The 17120-nt window shown below is 48.2% G+C and overlaps 1 protein-coding gene across 2 annotated transcripts in view; it reads right to left on the bottom strand.

Annotated features, from left to right (window-relative positions):
* The window catches only part of MINDY4 (MINDY lysine 48 deubiquitinase 4), an 87457-nt gene that overhangs the window by 24652 nt on the left and 45685 nt on the right, over positions 1-17120 (bottom strand). For both annotated transcript variants that reach the window (XM_088653935.1, XM_060280935.2), the window contains exons 12-14: positions 13899-13964; positions 11588-11655; positions 530-593 (exon numbers count right to left, since the gene is read on the bottom strand). In XM_088653935.1, coding sequence (XP_088510061.1) covers positions 530-593; positions 11588-11655; positions 13899-13964 — 198 coding nt within the window. The remainder of the gene's footprint in view (positions 1-529; positions 594-11587; positions 11656-13898; positions 13965-17120) is intronic.

Here is a 17120-nt window from a genome sequence, read left to right as displayed (position 1 = left end):
CTGGGACTGAACCCCCCCCCAGTTGTCTATGTCCCCTTCTCGCCAAGGCTTTCCCCCAAGAAATCAGAGACTGTGCCCGTGTGCAACCAACCTTTCCTCTGCCCTTTTCATGCCTCTCCTGGTTCTGCAAGGAAGCTTGTTGCAGAAGGAGGAGGAGACCCCCTTGCTTCTTCAGCAGCCTGACTCATCCCTGCCTCTTGGCCTCCTCTCCTCTCCTGCTTCAGCTTCTGCTTCAGATTCTGGACTTCTCTCTGCCACAGACTCTCTCTGCTCACTAAGCCCTGTTACCTCTTCAGCTTCTGACACGTCCTCCTCCTCCTCCTCCTCCTAGTCTTCTCCCTCTGACCCCTTATCGTCGTCCCACCACCAACCTCCGGGCTCTGAGCTTTTTCCCTCTGAGGTCCCTCCAGCTGGCGCTTCCCACCATTCCTCTGTGTCCAACCCAACCATGACACCCGCTCACAAAATTCACCCCCTGACATATACCGGTACATTTCGGCCCCGTCTCAGAAGCCTTTGCCATATTTACCTGCGTACAGTATCCGTGTGCGCCAATCAGCCGGTTTGTGATCACATCAAAATCTCCACGTACTCTAGGGTGGGGGGGATAAAAATGAAGGCAGCAAAGTTAGATTGACTGAAGTTTCCCCCAAACCTTCAAAAGCACACCATAAAAATAGTCTAGTCCAGGAGTTGGCAAGGTTTACCTTGCCTGGGCCAGTTCACTCCAGCAGAGATCCCGCCGTGGGCCGGCTCACGCTTGTGTGTGAGCGCACGCAGCACATTTTCCTGCATCTGCATTTGTGCAGATGTGATTTCCAGCGTCTGCGTCTGTGCAGGAGCAGACACGATTTCCGGCACCGCAGAAGCGAGTCCCCGCACTGCACTGGTTTACCACAGTGTGCGGGGACTCGCTGAGTGGGCAGCTCGGTTCAGGGGCAGCTCATGCACTTTTTAAACCACCTCCATGGGCCGCTTGTGGCCCATGGGCCTTAGGTTGCCTACCCCTGGCTAGTTCAATTTTTGGAGACTGGGCCAGGTTCTGTGACATTCTATGACAGCGTTTCTCAACCACTGTTCCGCGGCACACTAGTGTGCCGCGAGACGCTGGCTGGTGTGCCGCGACGTGCGGCGACGAGAAGGGCGATTTGCATTGTCACGTGCCTGGCGGCCGCCAATACACAGCACTGACCCGCCGGAGAGCAATATTTCTCCTCCTCTTTCCCAAAGCTCAGTGCAAACGAACATGGCAGCCGCCAATACACAGCGCTGACCCGCCGGAAAGCAATATTTGGCAAGTGTTTCTTACAGTCATAATTATAATATAGGGCGGCACAGAGTTAAATTTTTTAACTTTTTTAATGGTGGTGTGCCTCATGATTTTTTTCACGGAACAAGTGTGCCGTGGCCCAAAAAAGGTTGAGAAACACTGTTCTATGAGGTGGCTCCCAAATTCTGCCATGGGTGTGCAAAGTCCTATTATAAACGTGCACTGTTCAACCCAAGTGCATTTTGCATTGCTGCTGCACACTTTAAACCAGCCTTAGCCAATGTCTTGCCCTCCAGATGTGTGGATTTCAACTCCCTTCAGTCCCAACCAGCACAGAATCCAAAACATCTGCAGAGAACTAGGTTGGTGAAGACTGCCTTAAATCCTTTTGAAATATATAATGCACAATTATTAAGTCAAGACTCTGGAGGAATCTGGGTGATTTAAGAAGGGCAGACCTGAAAATCCTCCCCCAAAGTCAAATGCTAGAATCCATAGGCCTCCTCTATCTCTCTAAATAAAAGATTTTATTCAAAGAATAAGGCCACAATATATTTCATTGTGAACATGAGTATCCGCAGAAAGTATTGAGGAAGTTACTATGAGTACTAAAAAAAATTCAAAAAAGAGCCTTTAAATGAAGCACTCAAAGAGTATGCTTCAATTTTTAAAAGGTGATGACTTATAAAATAAAACATTATTATTATTATTATTATTTTAGCTACATTAATGGCTGGAACTGTTTTCAGAGCTGAACTGACATAGCAGAACGTGAAATAAGTCAAAGAGAAAATATCATTGCACACTTTCAATGGGGCTTCAGAAAGAACCACCTTTGGCTACTGGCCACGGTTTTTCGCTAAGGGAACAATCACACTCTGGAAACCCCAAACCTTTGCTAGAAACAACTGACCGGGGCAACCTGCGTCAATTAGGGGCTGTGGGACGTTGAGTCCGGACAATAGGAGGAAGTTTCTAATTCCATCCTTGGGTGCAAACGGCCTGGGAATCTTGAGTTGTCCCTAAGACGCCCGCAGAGGAGAGACATCTGCCCTTCGCATCATTTCTGCGAGTGAGGAAGCCATCAAGGCCGTGGGATGGAGACTGGCGGCAAAGCCTGGGTTGTACTGAAATCCCCTGGGTAGTCTCCATTAGGTACACGTAACAACCAGGCGACCTATCAAGACAGGCCAAGCGTGAACAACACAGGTGTTGGGTCACAGAATCATAGAATCATAGAGTTGGAAGAGACCACAAGGGCCATCCAGTCCAACCCCCTGCCGAGCAGGAAACACCATCAAAGCATTCTTGACATATGCCTGTCCAGCCTCTGCTTAAAGACCTCCAAAGAAGGAGACTCCACCACACTCCTTGGGAGCAAATTCCACTGCCGAACAGCTCTCACTGTCAGGAAGTTCTTCCTAATGTTTAGGTGGAATCTTCTTTCTTGTACTGTAGTTTGAATCCATTGCTCCGTGTCCGCTTCTCTGGAGCAGCAGAAAACAACCTTTCTCCCTCCTCTATATGACATCCTTTTATATATTTGAACATGGCTATCATATCACCCCTGAACCTTCTCTTCTCCAGGCTAAACATACCCAGCTCCCTAAGCCGTTCCTCATAAGGCATCGTTTCCAGGCCTTTGACCATTTTCGTTGCCCTCTTCTGGACACGTTCCAGCTTGTCAGTATCCTCCTTGAACTGTGGTGCCCAGAACTGGACACAGTACTCCAGGTGAGGTCTGACCAGAGCAGAATACAGTAGTGCTATTACTTCCCTTGATCTAGATGCTATACTCCTATTGATGCAGCCCAGAATTGCATTGGCTTTTTTAGATGCTCATCACACTGCTGACTCATGTCAAGTTTGTGGTCTACCAAGACTCCTAGATCCTTTTCACATGTACTGCTCTCAAGCCAGGTGTCACCCATCCTGTATTTGTGCCTTTCATTTTTTTTTTTTGCCCAAGTGTAGTACTTTACATTTCTCCTTGTTAAAATTCATCTTGTTTGCTTTGGCCCAGTTGTCTAATCTGTTAAAGTCATTTTGAAGTGTGATCCTGTCCTCTGGGGTATTAGCCACCCCTCCCAATTTGGTGTCATCTGCAAACTTGCTCAAGATGCCCTCAAGCCCATCACGGGTCCACTGCTTTGCCCTCCCGCTGCCCGGAGCCAGGCAAAATAGTTAATCTGAGCACACGGAGGCGAAAGAGGAAGCGGGAAAGAGCCTCACCACCCTCCTTTAGTTCGATGCACTTTTCACGAGACAAAATAATGAAACGCCCCCCCTCAACACCTCGCCAGCAAGGGTGCAGTAAGTGGGGTGGCTAGTGCCAGATTTATGTACAGTGGTACCTTGACATCCGAACAATTCGACTTCCGAGGGTTTCGACTTCCAAAGTCGACAATCCCAGAAGTCTTTTCCCCGCGCGTGCGGTCAGTGCATGCACACAGGGCCGGTGTGTCCAGTTAGGCGGACTAGGCAATTGCCTAGGGCGCGTAAATGGAGGGGGCGCTGGCCAGCCTGCCCCGCAACCCCCCGCGCAACCGCCGCTCTCCCACGGCACGCGCCCGCGCTCCTCCCACCTATGGAGGGGACGCTGTGAGCTCCTCAGCGGCTGCAGAGAGCGGGCGGCAGCGGCGGCAGCGCCCATAGCTGAAGGCTTCAGCTATGGGCGCTGCTGCTGCTGCCGCCAGTCACTCACTACAGCCGCTGAGGAGCTTACAGCGTCCCCTCCACAGGTGGGAGGGCGCTGAGCTCTCCTTTTGGCTTGCGCTCCTCCCGCCTATGGAGGGGACACAGGGGCATCAGCGGCGTTGTGCGTGGGGCATGACGCATGTGCCGGGGGGGGGCGCCAGAAGGTGATTTTGCCTAGGGCGCAAAAAGCCCTAGCACCGGCCCTGCATGCACAGAAGCACGAAATCGCACTTTGCGCATGCGCAGAAGTGGCGCTTCGACAACCGAAGACTTTGACTTACGAAGACGGCTGCGAAACGGATTGTCTTCGTAAGTCGAGGTACCACTGTATATGCTAAAGAAGCTAGAGCTTAGGGCCCCACTCTAACTTACAGGCACAAAAATAAACCACCCTTCTCTCCTCCCTGCTGCCCTCCCGCTTTTTTTAATTGTAGATTTTCCTACTCCCGGCCACATGTGTGTGTTTTTAACGGGAGGCCTGGCACTTCCGCAGCTCCTCTCCATGTGGCGAGGTTGCACTGCTCCAGGGGTGACCTCACACCCCTTTCTTCATGGCAACAGACTGTTAACATTAGCAAAACACACACAATTACGGGGTTGGCGACAGAAATAGGCCACGGGTGGGGAAAGAGGGGGAAGAAAAGGTCTTAAAATAATTGCAAGGGACGCTTCTAGGAAACGGCAGCCTGTGCACAAGGGATCTCCGAAGGGATGTTCTCCTTGGGCATGTTCATGCGCCACCATTTATGGGTTTGGTCCAACGGCATGCAAGACAGGACAGCCCAGCCGCCACAGGTCAAGTGTATCTTTTACGGGCTGAAGGGTGAAGATCTTCCTGTATCTTCCTTCCCTATTCCCCTGTGGCCTGCAAAGCTGGTGTTTTATTCTAATCTGCAATTTTAGCTCGGAACGCACACTTCTGACTGTCAATCTTACTCATTTTGCTTTTTCCATAAGCTTGCCGGTAACTTAGATTTTCTAACCGGCAGTTCCGATGTGCGTTTTGCATTCTTTGTACACCGCACGGAGGTCTCGTGTGCAGTTAAGCAGCAAACACGTTTCGTTAAATACAGTTTGAAAAAATAACCAGGGTACTGCAGGCAAGGCGCAAGAGCCCGGGGTGTGAAGATCGAGATGCAAAATATCCAGAACACCACGCGGTGTAAATAGAAGCTGCAATTTTCAGGGTGTGCTGTATTAATTTGAAGACAGTGTGAGTTGAGGATGAATGTCTCCTACATCTTATATAAACGGCAATGGAAGAAACATATGTTTGAATGCACAGCAAACCTCTGAAGCGTGTAATGGAAGCCCAGTTCCCTTCAGGAGGGAAGGTCAGAGGTGGGAGAGAGAGAGAGAGAGAGAGAGAGAGAGAGAGAGAGAGACCTGGCTACTCAAGTTCTGAGGCAGATTAAGAGGCTATGAAGCACATTTTCCATGGATTAGAATAGATTGCTCTTAATGGACCAAGCAGCCTCCCCAATTGACCTTCTGTGTCCCTGAGACTCGGAGCTGTTTTCTCAAGGCCATTGTTTTTTGGCCTGTTTTATTTTTATTTTTTAATGATGCTATATATTACTGATTAAACACATAAGCAGCCATTGTTTGCTCCATCGTCCCCCAAAGAGGGAGAAAAGCAAAACAAAAAACGTTTCAGAGGGGAAAGTTAAAAAGCTTCGAGACTTTTTCGGGAGTCTAAGCTGGGATGGGGATCTGTGTTCCAAACACGCTTGAATGCGCATGCAAAGAAGAGGAGGGAGGTCAGGAGGGAGTTATTCATGAGTCGCAGGCTCATGATGTCCCTTAATCCTCTAGCAAAGTGTCTTTCCTTACGACAGGTGGCCTACGCCTGCCTTAGCTGATGGCAATCTCCAGAGGCTCTCCTCCTCCGCAGGAATGCAGGAAGCAGCTTGACAGAATCCCAGAGAGTTGGAAGGGACCCCAAGGGACATCTAGCCCAACCCCCTGCAATGCAGGAACCTCAACCTCCTACTGAGTCAGATCGCTGCTCCATCCAGCTCAGCACTGAACGACTGGCAGTGACTCTCCAGAGTTGCAGATGGAGCCACTCTGTGTCCTACCTGGAGATGATGGGGATTGAAGCTGGAACCCTTTCCACGTGCGGGGAAGAGTGCAACACGAGCCTGCTGGATCAGGCCAATGGCCTATCTTGTCCGGCATCCTGTTCTCACGGTGGCCAATGGGAAACCGCAGAGCACAGAATCATAGAATTAGAAGGGACCCCCAAGTTCATCTGGTTGAACCCCCTGCAATGCAGGAATCTCAACTAGAGCATCCATGACAGATGGCCATCCAACCTCTGCTTAAAAACCTCCAAGGAAGTAGAATCCATAACCTCCCGAGGGAGACCTTAGCAAAAGAGTGCTCTCTCCTCCTGTAGTTTTCAGCAACAAGGATGCACAGAAAACACCCAGCTTCTCTCAGGCCTTTGCCTAATTCTTTGGCTAACTCTCTCTCAGTGTGTGCGTGTGTGTTCATGTCTTACTAAAATATGTATTGCTGTGTTTTTATACAGTGGTACCTCGGGTTACGAACACGATCCGTTCCGGGTCGCAGTTCGTAACCCGAAAAGGTCGTAAACCGAAGTGCCATTTTGCGCATGAGCAAAGCATGCGTGCCGCTTCTGCACATGCGAGGAACGCACGTGCAGCGAAAAATACTTCCGGGTTTGCAGAGTTCGTAACCCGAATTGTTCTCAACCCGAGGTGGTCGTAACCCGAGGTACGACTGTATTGCAAATCACCCTTTGGTTTTCAGAAATAATAATGGTATAGAAATAATAATATGGTGGTACGGTACCTCGGTTTTCAAACGTAATCCGTTCCCGAAGACCATTCGAAAACTGAAATGTTCGAAAACCGAGGCACAAAGGGCAGTCTGCAATTTCAATGGGGAAAATTGAAAAAGAAAAGAAAAAACTCAGCAGAAGCCGTTTGACTTCCGAAAAGCGTTTGAAAACGGAAGCAATTACTTCTGGGTTTTCGGTGTTTGGAAACCGAAATGTTTGGCTTCCGAAAGACTTGAAAACTGGAGGTACCACTGGGAGGAGGAGGAGGAGGAGGAAGAGGAGGAGGAGGAGGAGGAGGAGGAGGAGGAGGAGGAGGAGGAGGAGGAGGAGGAGGAGGAGGAGAAGAAGAAGAAGAAGAAGAAGAAGAAGAAGAAGAAGAAGAAGAAGAAGAAGAAGAAGAAGAAGAAGAAGAGGAGGAGGAGGAGGAGGAGGAGGAGGAGGAGGAGGAGGAGGAGGAGGAGGAGGAGGAGGAGGAGGAGGAATTCAAAAGCATGACTGCCTTCAACCGTGGAGGCAAAGCACAGCTATCGTCCCTAACAATATCCTTGCCCTCCGTTGATTTCCCTCATCGTCTTTTGAAGCCATCCAAGTTGGTGGCCATCACTGCCTCTTGTGGGAGGGAGTTCCACGGTCCAACTATGCGCTGTGTGCAGAAGCGAAGACTCTGCCACTGGGGATATAGGAACGCGAGCATATTCAGACCATTGGTCCACCTAGCTCCACATTGAAGATGCTCAAGAGCGAGGTCAGGACCCTCCGAATGCCAAGGAGATGCTCTGCCGCTGAGCCACAGCCCCTCAGTACCCCCTCTGCATTTCAGATCGGGGCAGGGAAGGACTCTGAGGCGTTTAGCACCCAAGGCCCCCTGCTGAGTTTCTGACGAAGACGATGCTCGAACTGGAGACTTCCAACCGGTGCCAGATTTACGTATAAGCTAAACAAGCTATAGCTTAGGGCCCCAATTTCTTGGGGACCCCAAAAAAATTTAAAGGGGGGAAAAACCTGGATGTACATTTCCAAAATATAAGCTATAATAGGAGTACAGCATCTAGATCAGGCATCCCCAAACTGTGGCCCTCCAGATATTTTGGCCTACAACTCCCATGATCCCTAGCTAACAGGACCAGTGATCAGGGATGATGGGAATTGTAGTCCAAAACATCTGGAGGGCCGAAGTTTGGGGATGCCTGATCTAGATCTAGGGAAGTAATAGTACCACTGTATTCTGCTCTGGTCAGACCTCACCTGGAGTACTGTGTCCAGTTCTGGGCACCACAGTTCAAGAAGGATACTGACAAGCTGGAACGTGTCCAGAAGAGAGCAACCAAAATGGTCAAAGGCCTGGAAACGGTGCCTTATGAGGAACGGCTTAGGGAGCTGGGTATGTTTAGCCTGGAGAAGAGAAGGTTAAGGGGTGATATGATAGCCATGTTCAAATATATGAAAGGATGTCATATGGAGGAGGGAGAAAGATTGTTTTCTGCTGCTCCAGAGAAGCGGACACGGACCAATGGATTAAAACTTCAAGAAAGAAGATTCCACCTAAACATTAGGAAGAACTTCCTGACAGTAAGAGCTGTTCGGCAGTGGAATTTGCTACCAAGGAGTGTGGTGGAGTCTCCTTCTTTGGAGGTCTTTAAGGAGAGGCTTGACAGGCATATGTCAAGAATGCTTTGATGGTGTTTCCTGATTGGCAGGGGGTTGGACTGGATGGCCCTTGTGGTCTCTTCCAATTCTATGATTCTAAAAAACAAATAAAATAAACCCTACATACAGCAACAGTGTTTTGTGTTGTGTAGGCTCCTATGAGGTAAGTCATGGGCCCCGCCTGCTGCTCCCTAAAATATAGGGTGCCTACATTCTGCAGGTGCAAATGGCTTTAGATACCTGTTAGGTCCATAAATTACCATATAGCATATATTCAACACAAAAAAAAACAGTGACAAATTTGTTGTTGACAAAGGACAGCTGGACCTATAAAGGGCCCCATTACCTTCAGTAGCTTAGGGCCTCATCCAACCTAAATCTGGCTTGGCTTCCAACGCTCTTAATGTCAAAGTCGGGAGAGGCAGGCGTTGCGAATCGAAAAACACACAGCAATCAAAAAGGCATTAGCTGAATCAGAGCCGCTGCCCAGAGGAAGCAAGCGGAGGAACTAAAATGCCCCAGTTCTTATCGTCTGTTTACGTTCAACAAGCTTAATGAGTTTATCGCTTATCTCTACCAGGATTGACTTGTGGGGTGTTGCTGTTTTTTTGACGGCTCTCCAGGGCAGGAGTGGAAGGAGCAGGCTGTCCTGCACTAAGTGTATTTCTAATTATTACTGTCAAAACTTTCAGGGGAAGATGGATTCCCTTGTTTTCTTACCCAAGGAAAAAATACGTACCAATGAGTTTCTGGTACAGGCATTGCGAAGGGCAGCTAAACGGACGAGAGAGGCATCGTTTAGGCATGGAAAGCAATGGAAAGGTCAGGGATTGCTGGCCAGGTGTCCTGGTATGGCAAAGAAACTTCGCAGGAAACCCACACAGGAGAACCCCACCCTAGTTTCCTTCTTACGTTTTGGTAGGAGCTGTGGGAATGCGGCTCCTGTGAGCTGGGGTAGCCCAGGCAGCCCAGCGTGGAAGGGCAGAGCTGCATATCGACCACCTGCCCCAGCATCGCTGCAATTTACCTGGGCGGGGCTGTGTGGAACGGAGCATCCAATTGGCTCTTCCGGCACAAACCATGGAACTCACTGCCACAAGAGGCAGGCGATGGCCAATGGCCGAGTTGGCTTCAAAAGAGGATTTGGCAAAGGATCGCGTTGGAAGACCCACACGGGCACCGGAAGCTGAGTCACCAGGAGGCCCGTGTGCCCTCCAACTCCCCACCCCCACCCCACAGCATGACTGTGTGTCTCCTTTGCTGTTCTTCCAACCCTGGAGCAGTGTGGGAAGCAGTCACGGGGATGGAGAGGGGTTCAGTGTGAATGTTGTAGAGTGTTGGACCTGGAAAAGCAGCTGAGAAAAGGAGGCTGGAAATTTGCCGCGCGTAACTCCGTGGAGGGGCCTTCCGTTTAAGGAGAGGGAAGATATATTGCTGGTGCAGCAGAAAGGTTTGTGGTTCAAGCCCCACCTAAGGACGGCTGTGGGGCAAAAGATTCCTGCATTGCAGGGGGTTGGACTAGAAGACCCTTGGGGGTCCCTTTCAACTCTACAATTCTATGCGTCTATGAGCTACGCCGTTGAACCACAGCGGTATAGAGGGGCACGGTTTCTGATGCACATACAAAGCAAATTCCCTGTGTTGCAGAACAGACAATTCTAGACAAACCGCAAGCAACACACGGCTAATAATGAACTAACAATCAGTAAATAATAATATAACGTTTCACAGCAAGAAGTAGTACGTGCATCGTGTTTTAAGAGTTCATTAAACCGAGATGGTAAGTGTAGACAGTCGCTATCAAAGCACACTGGAATGAAGGCTATTCAATTGGTATGTATTTGTTATTATTTTTATATGCAGGGTGGTCATTTTCATGTTTGTTTCACCATTGCATGTGACGTACTTTATTCAATTGCCAGCTGATGAAGAATCATCTTCAAAACAGTTCATCTATCCAGATTAACTGTTCTGCTGTTTTCTGTTGGAGCACCTAACACCGCTTTCTGCAGGACATTGACTACTGAAAGGCATCTTGCCTTCAGCGCAGTGTGCTTCAGGGTGCAAGGGAGAAACGTGCTAAGAGGAAGGCACGCTTGGCAAATCCACACTGTGATCAACTCCCGCCCAGAAACCAATGTCCCCACCGTGGAAGGACGTGTGGATCCAGAATTGGCCTCCAAAGTCACTTACGGACTCATTGTTAAAACCGTGTTTATGGAAGACAATCTTACTTGGCTACGAGTGATCTCCAAAGAAGAAGAAGAAGGTTTGGTAAGTTTTTATTTTCAGTCCCTTTCCTAATGATTCCTAACACATTTTTGCACATCACTTGGGAAGACAGGCGAACTAATGCCAGTGTACTGGAAGAAGCAAAGATCACCAGTGTTGAAGCAATGATTCTTCAACATCAACTTCGTTGGACTGGACATGTTGTGGGGATGCCTGATGACCGTCTTCCAAAGCAACTACTCTATTCCAAACTTAAAAATGGAAAGCGTAATGCTGGTGGTCAACAAAAGAGGTTTAAAGACAGTCTCAAGGCAAATCTTTAAAAATGTGGTATAAACACTGACAACTGGGGAAAAACTGGCCTGCGAGCACTCCAGTTGGAGAACAGCCTTTACCAAGTGAAGACACTCGAACTCAGGTCGCAAGGGAGAAATGTGCTAAGAGGAAGGCATGTTTGGCAAATCCACACTGTGATCAACTCCCGCCCAGAAACCAATGTCCCCACTGTGGAAGGATGCGTGGATCCAGAATTGGCCTCCACAGTCACTTACGGACTCATTGTTAAAACCGTGTTTATGGAAAACAATCTTACTCGGCTACGATGGATCACCGAAGAAGAAGAAGCTTTGATAGTGACTGCCTACGCTTACCATTTCGCTTTAATGAACTTTAAAACTCTGTGCATGTACAGATGCTCCCTGGGCAGGTGGAGTGCAAGGAGCCCATACGGCTCTAAAAATCAACACAGACGTGCCTGTTAAGGGAGTCTCAGGGGAGACTTTTTTTGAGAAACCAGAGCCTAAGGAATTCCATCCGTGATAAGCCAGAGCATACTTGGAAACTTTGGCCATATTCCGCATCGCACAACTATATCTCAGAGGCTTAGGAGCCAATGCCAGTCACCCTTCAGAAAGAAATGCAGATGTACTCACTGATCGATGGATCTTGATAGTATCGCAGACAAAGTCAGAAGAATGCACCCGTACGGACCAGCTTCAAACTGGGAGGGAAGGAAGAGAAGAAGCTTGTGGTTCTGAACTGGAAGGCGCACCTTTCAAACTAGTCATTCGCGACAGAACCAAAAATGCATTCATCTGTCTTATTTTAAAAATAATTAAAAATAATTTTTGTGTGTCAAATTGCACAGTGGACCGTGTGGAACAGAACCGCCAACTATCCTTTCGGCAGATACTTTGATTTTATCTTTAAAAATGTAAAGGTTGTTGGTGCTTAAGAAGAGAATCCCAAGCCTATAGGTAGTATGTTCAACAAACACGGGTGGCGCTGTGGTGTAAACCACTGAGCCTCTTGGGCTTGCCGATCCGAAGGTCGGTGGTTCGAATCCCCATGACGGGGTGAACTCCCGTTGCTCTGTCCCAGCTCCTGCCAACCTAGCAGTTTGAAAGCAAGGCAGTGCAAGTAGATAAATAGGTACCACTGCAGCAGGAAGGTAAACGGCGTTTCCGTGCGCTCTGGTTTCCGTCACGGTGTCCCGTTGCGCCAGAAGCGGTTTAGTCATGCTGGCCACATGAGCTAGAAAGTTGTCTGTGGACAAATGCCAGCTCCCTTGGCCTAAAAGCGAGATGAGCGCCGCAACCCCACAGTCGCCTTTGACTGGACTTTACCGCCCAGGGGTCATTTGTCTTACCTTTTTGAGACCCATTGAAAAGAATGGACATGACTAAGTTAGGTCCACTGATTTCGTTAGGTCTACTCTTAAGTAAAACTGTAAACTACCACACTACAGTGGTACCTCTACTTACAAATGACTCTAGAAAAAATTGGGGCGTGCTTACGAATTTCTTCGACATCCGAAGGGCCCTCACCACCGCCACCAGCACTCCCGCCACCCTGCTGGGCTGAATCGGGCCCTCGCCACCGCCACACTCAGCTGGCTCCCACTGGATCCAGCCCTCGCCAGTGGCGCCAGCGCTCCCGCCACCCCGCTGTACTGCCTACGGCCAGATCCGGCCCTCGCCACCGCTGCCTGCGCTCCCTGCACTGAAAGGTAATGCTGTGCAGTTTGCATGCCTTTAAAGTGCACTTAAAAGTCTTTTTTCTAGGCTCCAGAACGAATTAATCTGTTTCCAATGCATTCCTCTGGGAAACCGTGATTTGACTTATGAATTTTTCTACATACGAATGTGCATTTGGAACGGAATAAATTCGTAAGTAGAGGTACCACTGTATACTAGGTCAACCAAAATGTCACATTATTTATTATTATGATTGATTGAGGGGCGGTGAATTTATTTTGTACTGATGTAGAATTGGGAGTTGGTCTGTTTGTCATTTTTGGTGTCCCTGCCAAGCTGCCTTATACCAATAATAATAATAATAATAATAATAATAATAATAATAATAATAATAATTTATTTTATACCCCGCCCATCTGGCTGGGTTTCCCCAGCCACTCTGGGCGGCTTCCAACAGAAAAATAAAACACAGTACTCTATTAAACATTAAAAGCCTCCCTGAACAGGGCTGCCTTGAGATGTCTTCTAAAAGTCTGGTAGTTGTTTTCCTCTTTGACATCTGATGGGAGGGCGTTCCACAGGGCGGGTGCCACTACCGAGAAGGCCCTCTGCCTGGTACCCTGTAACTTGGCTTCTCGCAGCGAGGGAACCGCCAGAAGGCCCTCAGTACTGGACCTCAGTGTCCGGGCAGAATGATGGAGGTGGAGACGCTCCTTCAGGTATACTGGACCATGGCCATTTAGGCAGAATGCTTGTTCTATCTTGCTCAGTATCTCTTACGCTGACTAGCAGAGGCTGTCCAGGATTTCTGCCAGGGAGCCTCTCCCACCCCCCTCCCTGGAGACGTCGGGGATTGAACCAGTAAGCTTCTGCTTGCAAAGCAGACATTCTGCCTCTACGCTATGGCCCTTCCCAGCATTCTATACCTGGAAGATGAGATTCTGTTGAAGCAGAGACAGCTAAAGGGGTCAAATCCAGTCTCTTTGATAAGCTACTGTCGCCAGCCAAGTCTGCTACATGCTCCACAGAAATTGCTAACTGAAGATTATAGAAGAAGAGCTGAAAGAAAGCATGCCTTCCCCCCTTTCCTAGCTGGAGGTAAAGCCATCAATCGTAGAATCGTAGTTATTCATTGGGAGAGTGTGATTTTTGCAGCTGCTGTTAAAGTTGCAAAACAATGAAACACAGCACGGAGCAATGGAGAATTTCTGAAAATCACGCTGCAATGGAGAAGCGATTGAGACCCGGACCTGGTCGAGATTCGTACCTGATGAATATTTTGTTGCAGGAACCCCAGCAGGTCTTCGTAACTTGTGGCAACGTGCAACATCAGCTGCGAAAGGAAGAAAAAGGCGTGGGGTGAAATTCAGGCCAAAATACAACGGGAACATCCAGCCAAGGTCTAATGGACAAATCCCAAACAGAGAGAGATAGACAGGACTACTGTCATGCGTAGCAAAGAGTTTCTCCTGGTGGAGACAGGCATTCTGCTAGGTATCAGGGTCCTGAGGCTTTCTAGTGGGGTAAAAAGGTAAAGGTAAAGGACCCCTGACAGTTAAGTCCAGTCATGAACGACTCTGGGGTTGCAGTACTCATCTTGCTTTACTGGCCGAGGGAGCCGGTGTTTGTCCGCAGACAGTTTTTCCGGGTCATGTGGCCAGCATGACTAAGCCGCTTCTGACAAAACCAGAGCAGCGCACGGAAATGCCGTTTACCTTCCCGCTGGAGCGGTACCTATTTATCTACTTGCACTTTGATGTGCTTTCGAACTGCTAGGTTGGCAAGAGCAGGGACTGAGCAACGGGAGCTCACCCTGTCGCGGGGATTCAAACCGCCGACCTTCTGATCGGCAAGCCCTTGGCTTTGTGGTTTAGACCATAGCGCCACCCGCATCCCCTATGGACAATGTGGACAGATACAAAACAGAGACTATGAAATAATATGCAGTTGGAAGTGTTGACAATAGGACCCACGGAGGGGGTGGGGTGGGGAGTTGTGAGATTCAGAGAAATCTTGTTTTATGGATATGTACAGGTGAAACTCGGAAAATTAGAATATTGTTGTCGAAAAGTGCATCTATTTCAGTAATGCAACTTAAAAGGGGAAACCTATATATGAGATAGATGCATGACATGGAAAGCAAGTTATGTCAAGCCTTTATTTGTTGTAATTGTAATTATTTGTCATTGGGCAGGTCAATTATAAATGGAATGTAATAAATGAAATGTAATAGCGATGTTTATTTTTGTTTATTTTTGTATTATTGTAACTATTTGTTTTATTACTGTGGAATTTCCAAAATAAAGCATTTGAAAAAATTAAAAGAAAAATAAAAAAATAAGAAGTTGCATTACTGAAATTAGACGATGTTCTAATTTCCTGAGTTTCACCTGTATTTGGTACTGTAACTAATTCTCATTTGTAAAATCAAATAACAGTGACCAACAAAAAAAAGCAGAAATAAGGCTCAAATGGGTTAGGGAGGCGGCTTTGGTGAGCTTTGAGGAAAGGGGTGTCCAGGAATAACACACAGGAGCCCTGGTGAGACAGGTCAATTCTGTGTCCAGGGCAGCTGTTTATCAGCTCCATCTGGTACGCAGGCTGAGACCCTACCTGCCTGCAAACTGTCTAGCCAGAGTGGTGCATGCTCTAGTTATCTCCCGCTTGGACTACTGCAATGCGTTCTACGTGGGGCTACCTTTGAAGGTGACTCGGAAACTACAACTAATCCAGAATGCGGCAGCTGGACTGGTGACTGGGAGCGGTCGCCGAGACCACATAACGCTAGTCTTGAAAGACCTACACTGGCTCCCAGTACGTTTCTGAGCACAATTCAAATTGTTAGTGCTGACCTTTAAAGCCCTAAACGGCCTCGGTCCAGTATACATGAAGGAGCGTCTCCACCTCCATCATTCTGCCCGGACACTGAGGTCCAGCACCGAGGGCCTTCTGGCGGTTCCCTCGTTGCGAGAAGCCAAGTTGCAGGGAACTAGGCAGAGGGCCTTCTCGGTGGTGGCGCCTGCCCTGTGGAACGCCCTCCCAACAGATGTCAAAGAGGAAAACAACTACCAGACTTTAGAAGACATCTGAAGGCAGCCCTGTTCAGGGAGGCTTTTAATGTTTAATAGATTATTGTGTTTTATTCTTCTGTTGGAAGCTGCCCAGAGTGGCTGGGGAAACCCAGCCAGATGGGCGGGGTATAAATAAATTATTATTATTATTATTATTATTATTATTATTATTATTATTATTATTATTATTATTTGTCTGCCTAACCCAGGATAGTCTCTGCCCAGCCACAACTCCCCAGCGTCTAAAGGGGAGGCGGCTTTCCCATCGCCTGGGACCCTCTGAAGATGCAAAGCCCTGAACTATGGTCTCTCTCTTTCTCTTTCTCCCCCCCTCCCCTGCAATTTTGAGATGGTCGGCAGCTGCAGGGCTGATGAGAATCCTCTGTTGAGGAAGTAGAACACGAAGCTCCGCGGCCCCCAAGGGATTCTTAAATTGAAACGCCTTGTATTTTTCATGACGTTCATTCCACAAGAACGATCTTTCCGGTTCATTACTGTTTTGATCTCATCTCCGCTCTGCTCAATTTGTGGCTCAATGCACAGGTTATGTGCAAACACGTATATTGGAGTCCGGGTGTCAAGGTTTTTGTTTGTTTTTTAACTGTTGCGTAATGGCTAGTTTTACGCCCCTTCCCCACCCTAACAGCAGCAAGGGAATTTGGATCCCCTCTTTTTTGGGGAAAACACACAACCACACACTCCCGGGACTCTGGAAATAACTGTCGAGCGGCTAAACCCCCAGATTTGCTGCACCCTGCTCTGGCTTCTCAGCTTTTGCCAGACACTGACCACATATTTCCCGGTTCTGTTCTTGTTGCCATTAAGGGCTAGAAGCATGCATTTCAAGTTTGATGGATAGAAGGGATTCTCAGGATTCCCAGAGCGCAAATCCCACATGCACACACACAAAGTTTGCAAATTCCACACGTGCAGAATATAGAGTACAGTGGTACCTTGGTTCTCAAACGTAACCCGTTCCGGAAGTCCGTTCCAAAACCAAAGCCTTCCAAAACCGAGGCGCGGTTTCCCATGGAAAGTAATGCAAAATGGATTAATCGGTTCCAGACTTTTAAAAGCAACCCCTAAAACTGCAATTTAACATGGATTTTTACTATCTAACGAGACCACTGATCCATAAAATGAGAGCAACAAACAATGTACTGCAGTCACACAATCGATCAATCAGTAGCTGAACTTGGTTCCACTGTGTCACAAAAACAAAAAACAAAAGAGCCGCAAAAACAAAAACGCAAAATAAATAGCAAAAACAGACAGACCTCAGGGTAAGACTCAAATCGGAAGCGTAACACTCAAAAAAGGAGCACGTTCGGCTTCCAGAAAAAGTTTGCAAATTGGAACACTTACTTCTGGGTTTGCACTGTTTGGGCTCCAAGTTGTTTGAGTCCCAAGGCGTTTGA

Source organism: Zootoca vivipara, chromosome 11, assembly GCF_965207765.1.
Source record: "Zootoca vivipara chromosome 11, rZooViv2.hap1.1, whole genome shotgun sequence".
Lineage (NCBI taxonomy): Eukaryota > Metazoa > Chordata > Lepidosauria > Squamata > Lacertidae > Zootoca > Zootoca vivipara.
This window is presented reverse-complemented; position numbering and strand designations above follow the sequence as displayed.